The sequence below is a fragment of the Trichoplusia ni genome, chromosome 9 (assembly GCF_003590095.1).
Source record: "Trichoplusia ni isolate ovarian cell line Hi5 chromosome 9, tn1, whole genome shotgun sequence".
Lineage (NCBI taxonomy): Eukaryota > Metazoa > Arthropoda > Insecta > Lepidoptera > Noctuidae > Trichoplusia > Trichoplusia ni.
Genome location: NC_039486.1, coordinates 6,143,339 through 6,152,237, shown reverse-complemented (window position 1 = coordinate 6,152,237; position 8,899 = coordinate 6,143,339). Strand labels below are relative to the sequence as shown.

The window sequence follows — 8,899 nt, the reverse complement described above, 5'->3', positions numbered from 1 at the left end:
GAAGCCTAATCTTTTTGCCTTTCAAAGCGACATTTATTCAGACTAATGACATAGGTAAGTAACATTCTAGACGTTCCAAGGACTATTTGAAAGGGCTCAAACGAGGAAAATATTTACAACGTTAGTGACGTAATACCCAAAATAGAATTAAGTCGACAGTCATTCATGATAAACGTGGTCTTCCTGCATTATACAGATATCCGCTTAGCCTTCATTTTTAAATAAGATAAATAGACTATACAAATGTATGTAATAGCGAAAGTGTTACACGCATATTTACGTCTGCTAACAACTATTTAATTCAGTGATAATAGTATAGTTCTAACCAAGCAATGTATAGAATTTAGTTTATGTTTTTAGTTTTTAAATTTGTGGTTTTAGAACCGGACGTTTTAATATTTGTTTTTTGTTAAACATTTAGTTTGTAGTCTAAAATAATTGTCAGTGTGAAGAAATTAAAGTGAATGCTTGAGTATCAGTGTTAACCAAAAATTTAAATGACGGAGATTTTCAGGTAAATAATTGTGATTATAATTGGGTATTTGACTAAAAATTTGCTCTTACTAGTACTTACTACTCGTTAGCAAAGAATGTAGATAATACAATAAGTTGAAACCTTTTGTGATATCACTTATCAGTACAATTGTTACCAACAAATGACGTTACTAGCCCCTACATGTATACGTTTTATATTTGTTTACTATATATACAAAAAGAAGGAGTTCGTTACTTTTTGGAAATCTACCTGACGGACTATTTTCATTTTAAGTCAAATGCTCTATATGCGCGCACTACAAATTAAGTATTATCAATACAGAACAGGGAATTGAAAACCATTTGATACCTTAATTATAGGTAGGCGTCTTTAATTGAGTTGTTTGTAATACAGTTTATCAAATATCTTTATCGGTTTTGATTTGAGGAAACAAAGGATCGCAAGGTCATCGACCATGAGGAAAACAAGGAATGACATGTTCAATAGAACGCCATTATGGCTTTTATTTTGCGCCTAGCGTCAATCTGATCGCATTTTTCTTTGTAGGACCCTAAAGCTTTGAATAACGGCCGGTTAACGCATGGTCTCCATTTCACTAGCCCGTTTTATCGGATGACTATTTATATATACCGACAATTGTGTACACCGTCAATTAAAAAAACGTTTCTGATAAATAAAACGCAGACATATGTGAATTGAAAGTAACTTAGATGGAAGATCACTATTTCAGTTTTTACTTTGGCGCCCAACGTCAACTTGAGCGATACCAGTCTTAGTTGTTTTTTAGGAGCAAATTGGTGATATAATATGTGTATTTATGTTTCACTGCTGGGCACAGGCCTCCTCCCTGTACCGGGAAGATTTTAACGTTCACCACCACGTTAGCTCACTTTGAGGGTTCGCGATATCAGATTCCAATATTTAGAATCCACGATTCCTCACGATGTTTTCCTTCACCGTCTCCGAATAATTAAGAAGCAACTTATAACTTTTAAAATATCACATTGGTACATACATTTTGCTGGGATCGAACGCACTTCGTGTATACAAATCCATGCATTGCACCGAAAAGCAAACATCTCTAAATTGATGATAGTTTAATGTATTTGTCAGTGTCATGTCATATTTGACTTATCAATAACGTGTGTATAACCTATGTTAAGGTTACTTAGCCCTCATATCAACTGCCACATATGATCTATCTCCCTGATAAGCGTAATATCTTTATTTTTGACTGATTAAATGACAAGTGATCATTGCACTGATAAAAATATTAGAGAGTCAGGCGGCAGCATTTTGAAAATGACATTTAAATTCTATTGAATTTTGATATCCCGATTTACGGCAGTAACGTAATAAATACGTATCTATTTATTACCATATAAATGTATATATTTTACACAACTGATATATGATCTAATAAAGATATGATCACAATAAAAAAACTATTGGCTACAGTTTCAAATGTTTCCTGGAGTAAAGCTAGAAAAATATATGTGTTCCCAAGTTAAGGTAATTAATATTAGTGTGATTTAAACGTAGTTCAAACACTAAATTAAATAGACTTGACATTAATATGCTTAATAGGACTCCGCTTTGCTTAGATGGGCGCATTTTAGCAATTATGACACATTATTAGTATTTCCCATACAATTTGTTCCACAAACAATATACTGCGCTACCTTTCAACTTTATACCATCCAAATTTAAAATAACAAACAAACATATTCGCACTTTAAAAATGTTATTAGAGATAAACACATTTACACAGGTGAATCTTATTCGTTTCTATATATACCAGTGAGATATGTCCTTGCTTGCCACTCCATCATTCAAAATGTAAGTACGTTCGTTATAATCACTAGGTACTTATTATTAAAAAAAAAATAGGTTCAATTTCTTTTAAGTTTTATTTCATTATACTTTGATTTAAGTGTGTAATAAGCAGGGAAAGCGCTAGTTGTTGATAGTTCTATTTGCGTGTGTGGTTTAAATGTGGTTTAAATCATCTCTTGTAGATGCGTAACAGCACACTTAAGGAAGAATAGGGGCATCCAGTTACCGCAACTGCTTGAGTCTTTGTTCAAAAGGCCTGCCATCTACAGAAGATCTGCCATCACTTCTTGAAGTATTGTTGAAGTATTTGTTTTATATGAGGAAGGGAGACACCGTACAGTGCGCTGTCACGCTTCCACAGATCCAATAATATTACTTTGTGGAGTGATGGTAACAGCCTGCAACATTTCCGATATTTATATTATGTTTTTCATAGAAGGGGTGAAAAAATGATGACTTATATACCTATATTATTGGCTGTGCTGCTTGGATCGCAAGGCCAAGCCAAAGTAGCTGACTCGGACGCTGTGAAACTGCTTCAGAAATATGTGCAGATAAACACCGTCACTACATCAGATTTGAGTAAGTCTTCTTGATCCGAGAGTTTTTTTCCGTTTCAACCAAATATGGTCCCATGTTGTTTGATTGATAATTTCCTATTGGTGATAAGATCCGCTTTGGTAACAATGTTTATGATATGTATAAGTAGACGCAGCCGGTTTCAAAAATTTAACGTTATCGTAAGAGGTAGCTGGAAAAGTAGGCAGAGAAATCATAATTATATCTTTAAATCATGCTTGATTAAATTTCCAATAGAGTAATACTCTAGACCAGTTTTTTTAAACTTTTCTCGGAACTAATACTTTGTATAAACTTATAGCGAAAGCGGTAGATTTCTGGAAGCAACTGGCTGCTGAAGACAATTTACCTATTAGTGTACACGAGTACACGCCGGGGTACCCTGTAGTCATCATAAAATGGGCCGGAACTGACGATAGCCTGGACAGCATCATGCTAAACTCTCATATGGATGTGGTACCTGCCGCTATGAGCGTAAGTGGGTTTTCTACGTCCTTTTTATCTTGACAGGGAAACTTAAGACTCTTCAATTTTGGTTCTTAATGAATTGTGTAAAAGAGCAACGATTGTTTTCTGATTATATTCCTTAAATTCTATAACGGTCTTTGTAGGGCCCCATCCGGTAGACTGCAACCACCCCAATCAGCTAGGCTGATTTCGAAGTCGTTTGGTATCCGATAACCACTTGTAAACCTAGTACGAAGTGTGTGGTAGTTCTTGAACCTCACGTTTCTCATGGGCCTTGTTTTTTTAAAGGACGGTTGGACCTACGACCCATTCTCAGGCCATTTGGACACTAATGGCGACATTTACGGGCGAGGCACGCAGGACATGAAGTCTGTATCTATTCAGTATTATATGGCATTGCGAAGACTCAAGGCCAATAATATACCGCTGCTACGAAACGTGTACATGACTCTTATGCCCGGTAAGTTAACTACACATTATTCACACTGGCCTGTTGGTCTAGTGGCTAGAGGCCCCGACTGCCGGTGTAATTTATCTATAGTATATACATATGTATGTATTCAGAACGATAAGTATGTTTGTCAGTTGTCTGGTACTTATACTAATACAAATACAGTCTTTATTAGCTTTGCTTAGTTAGTGGATTATTATTATGAAGAACATTTTTTCTAGATTCAGTATTACTGTAAACCTATTAATAGCTTCATTTAAACGTCGTAGGGTTGGTCTTCGAAAATCATTCACATATGTTGCCAATCAAAATTGAAACAAACGAAAAAAATGAATTGTTTGAAATATACGACAAAAGATTCAGTAAAAAAAACAAGAGTTCATACTTATTTTCGATATTGTTCTCATTGTCGTTATATAAATATTGATTTATAATTTATGAAAATATATAATATAAATTGCTTTGTTTAATATGTAAATGTAACACAAGCCATAGTCTGTTAGTCTAGTATTGACAGCTGTTTCTTTAAATATTCAACAGTCAGACATAATTTAGATGGCATTCGTCTGACTTAAAACAAAATCAAACTTGAACATTGATCAGTGCTTTTCTTGCGTCTCTTCTTCGTCTTCTTTCGTTGTCTTACTAATAAGCGAATATTGACAGATTAATCTTTAGACAGCACCTATTTGTACAACTATGTACGTACTCGTACGTGTGTAGGCTTGTATTATAATCTTTGTTGGCCAATAACAGTAAGACTGTCGAAATTATGAAAGAAAAATGACGCTCTATGTAGTGTGGTTCGCCACATTGTTCTTACGTCTGCAACCCTCTTAATTTCCGAGGTGTTATTATGTTCACTGTATACTATATACCTGTCTCAGTAAGTACAAACACACAAACACATATTCTTTTTGTTTCAGATGAGGAACTTGGAGCAGAGAACGGCATGATACCATTTCTGAAGAGCCAGGAGTTCCTTGACATGAATGTTGGTCTTGAATTAGATGAAGGCACTTCCTACCCAATACCCTTTATTCCTGTATTCTACCAAGACAAAGTGGTTTGGCGTAAGTAGTTAACATTATGAAGCTGTATGCGAATGTTTACATTACCACACAAAAACTGTGAAACGTGATTGCTACAGCCAAAAATTTGCTAGAAAAAAATGACGTCCAAAATACTACGAATTTATTCATTGTCAACCGAATTGATTTATTTTCGACTCTTTGTACGTAAACTTGAGCGTGGCTCTAGCTTAGATTTATGTTTTGAAGAACTAACAATGATCATTTATCTCTAAAAGTCACGTTGATGTCATATTTACGCAATACTTCCACACGCCCTTTTATAGCTTATAGATTAATTTTGTTACAGAAATTAGAGTTGATTGCTATGGCATTTCTGCTCATGGCTCTACATTCCCGACTACCGACAGCACTGCTACTGGCAAGGTACACCTACTTATCTCATTGGACTTGATTAATTTGCACAAGAAATAAAAAAAATAATGTTCTAAGCTCTGTAGAAATATTTAGGCAGTTACCGTTAACTTTTCCATATATAAAAATTACAAGTTATTTACGTAACCTACGTAAACTCGCGTAGTTAGTGAGTGTGATTTATTATTTAGGTATTCTTGTTCTTATACCGCTTCGTCGGCTACCAAGTGATTGAATGATTTTATGTGGACAAAATTTGGTATCAAGATTTTTGATAAGCGACTACTCGGTCGATTCAATGGCGAATCAACATTTATTACCTATGAGTCATAAAAAACATTATTATATATGATTCATATTTATGTTATAGTTATACATTTTAACTTTATTTGCACTATATTATTTACATTCCTATAAATTAGGTAGGAAGTGTGATAATTACGATAAACATTATAACCAGTTTATAGTAGGTATATCTTACAGATGTATTAACAAAACATTATTTGCTTACTTACATTTTTAAATATTTCCTTTGTCCCAACGTTATAATTTATAGTGACAAAGATAGAATGACACTTAGGGTACTTTCTAGCTAAGAGTGTTTTGAGAATACCAGGATAAAGTAGAAAATTTTACACATTTTTTTAACCTTTTATATGGACGTTGGTAAAATGCTTAGGAGAATAGAAGTAGTTTGCAATTCAATCCAATTACCGTTAATTCATCGGCCATTGTAAATAGCAGAATCGGAGCTTTGGGGGCCTATCTCTGTCTTAAACCAATTTTATTATGGGTGTGAAGAAGAGATAGCGCTATACGCCGTGTATTGCGCTGTCACGCTCCCACAACTATACTTTACTCGATTTTTCTTAAAGATGTGGCTGTAGGTCCTCTGATTACATATACACAGATTATTTAACAAGTACTTTTTTGTATTGATTCCAGTGCAACAATGTGATCAATAGATTCTTCCAGTTCAGAGATGAACAGTATGCTTTATATGGAAAGGCGGCACAAGACAACGCCGGCGGTTACACATCTATCAACCTTAACAGAATCAATGTGAGTGCTTTCATTTTCTCTAGGTATTTTTTTTATCTATATTATTTCGTAATCTTATCTTAGTTAATTTCTCGCTCGTGGTTAAGCTATAACTGCATAAGAATCGATCGCAGGTTAAGCTACGCCTGACGTGGCTGGTCCGATGAGTGACCATCTTTGTCACAACGAGTTCCTTCGTGTTACGGAAGGCACGTTAAATTGTGGGTCCCGGCTGTTATTCCCATCTTTGACAGTCGTTACTAAACAGGTAGTCAGAAGCTCGAAAGTCAACCAGTCTAACCAAGGCATATCGCGTTGCCCAGGTAACTGGTAACCGTCTCTGGTGGTTCCTTGTAAAAGAGTGGAAACTTGGCTGAATCCGGCTAGACTGGAAGCCGACTCCAACATAGTGGGGAAAAGGCTAGACCGATGATGATAAGTTACACAATTTATCAATTTATAAAGATCATTGGGTCATAATTTAAATGTGTAATTTTTCATTTCTAGGCAGGAACAGCTGATAACGTGATCCCTAGTCACGTGAGTCTCGTATTCGACATGCGCTTGGGCAACACTGTCGATACTGAAGAGTTTGATGCCACGGTAAGTGAGTTTTAATATAATAGGGAGAGTGACTAGTTTTTTCTTGAAATTCCAGGACTAACTCTTGTAGCTGTGAAATTGAACTACCACGTGACGTCACTGTGTTTATCTTGTACTGACGCTATGTCACAAGCCCCCTCTTTCAAACAATAAAGCAGGAAATCGGACTATCAGTGCTCAGCGGAACTGTCAGACAAAGGCAAAAATACGTGCCTATTTTTTTTTTTATTATTAATTAGCAAGGTCTAATATTTTTTTCACTACTTATACTCAGGCGTTATCTCGAATACTACTTAAAACCTCGCACCCAACGTAGAGCGGATAGCTTTATTCACTCTCAAATAAAACTGCTCTACTAGATGTCGAAGGAGAACTCTACATTTGTCTAATGTAAACTATCCCTAGCGATTTAACATAGTTTATTGGGTTATATTCTAACCTAAATATCTTACAAATTATCATCAAAATTACATTCAACTAAGAATACATGTTGTTCTTTTAACGTTAAGTGGTACCGTTTACTTTGTCATCTACAGCTCCACAAATGGATTAGCGAGGCTGGTGAAAACATCACCCTCACATACATTCTGAAGAACCAACAGTCACCGGCTACTTATACCAACACCACTACTCCCTACTGGACCGCCATCACTACTGCAGCTGCCTCTGCGTAAGTATAGCACGTTAATTATGAGTATATTTTGTACATGGCTACGCCTATGTGAAAAAATACTGTGTTTGGATGCTAGGACATCCAAAGGTAAGGGCTAGTAAAATTTTGAAATACTCCAGTCAAGCATAATATTCGGTTAAGTATATCAGCAATCTATTCTCGTTTTCTGAGTTTTGTTTTTAAATTCTGAGGAGTTGAGAATTGTAATCATTTAAATAAACACTTCGTACAACACAGTGTTTGACCAGATTCCAATAACAATGCATATACCATTTCTGTCCGTAAATAGAACCATCTTCCGGTAAACCAACAATCAGTTGATCAAAGTTAGCACGCTAAGATCGAAATTTGTAGAGCAGTAGTTACCATCTTTTCTGCATAAGCTGTACTCAAAAACTTTATTTAAAACTAGCTGTTGCCCGCGACTTTGTCCCCGTGGGTAGCAGATATAAGTTATGATTTATACCTGCCTTGTTTTTTTCACATTTTCCATTGTATTTTCGCTCCTATTAGTGATGGTTTATAGCCTAAAGCCTTCCTCGATGAATGGTCTATTCAACACAAAAAGAATTTTTCAATTTGGATCAGTAGTTCCTGAGATTAGCGCGTTCAAACAAACAAACTCTTCAGCTTTATATATTAGTATAGATATGAGGAGAATTTGTTTAAGGTAATTGTATGAATACTATACAAAATTATCCTACACTGAAATCATTTCATTAATGTAAACGAATAAGTAATATATCTTCTCTTTATCAAACAGGGGAGTAATAGTAGCTCCAATCCTTCCTCCGGGCTCGACGGACGCACGTCACGTCCGCAACGCCGGCTACCCTGCGTACGGCGTCTCTCCTATGCCCAGCACTGAACTACTTCTCCACTCAGTCAACGAACGCCTCAACAAAAACACATTTACCAAAGGCATCTCTTTCTATGAGAAAGTCATCAAAAACTTGGCTAATGTCCCCGGAAGTGCGACTGCTCAGAATCCTGTAGCGTATCTTTATAAAACTGCTGAATAAGAATTAACGGTCCAATAAAGCACGTTAGTCAAAAGCAAACGTCTTGTAAAGTCTGCATTTATGATAAAGAATTAAATATAAATATTGTTTAATAATATTGACTTACTGAATAAATTTATCTAAAAGTATTTACTTTTTTAAAAGAAAATAAAAAATGTAAACATTCTACTCGCCTTTTACTTATTATAGTTACTAGCTGTTGCCCGCGACTTCGTCGGCGTGGTTAGAAGAAATTGCGACTATAACTTGAGATTTAAACTATCCTATCTCTCAAGTTGGATCGAA

General features: G+C 35.5%; 1 protein-coding gene across 5 annotated transcripts; it reads left to right on the top strand.

Annotated features, from left to right (window-relative positions):
- Positions 1-166: 166 nt before the first annotated feature.
- LOC113497189 (aminoacylase-1A-like) lies at positions 167-8,656 on the top strand. Of its 5 annotated transcripts, none has more exons than XM_026876608.1 (10): positions 167-514; positions 2,772-2,914; positions 3,213-3,385; positions 3,668-3,839; positions 4,757-4,903; positions 5,211-5,287; positions 6,221-6,337; positions 6,824-6,919; positions 7,456-7,589; positions 8,356-8,656. In XM_026876608.1, exons 1-10 carry the CDS (start codon positions 498-500, stop codon positions 8,612-8,614), a joined length of 1,335 nt encoding a protein of 444 aa, XP_026732409.1. In that variant the 5' UTR covers positions 167-497; the 3' UTR covers positions 8,615-8,656. The 5 variants fall into 5 exon arrangements, with proteins under 5 accessions (XP_026732409.1, XP_026732408.1, XP_026732407.1 ...); XM_026876607.1 differs by having other exon boundaries at positions 453-514; positions 2,769-2,914; XM_026876606.1 differs by lacking the exon at positions 167-514 and adding an exon at positions 2,289-2,335.
- Positions 8,657-8,899: the final 243 nt, after the last annotated feature.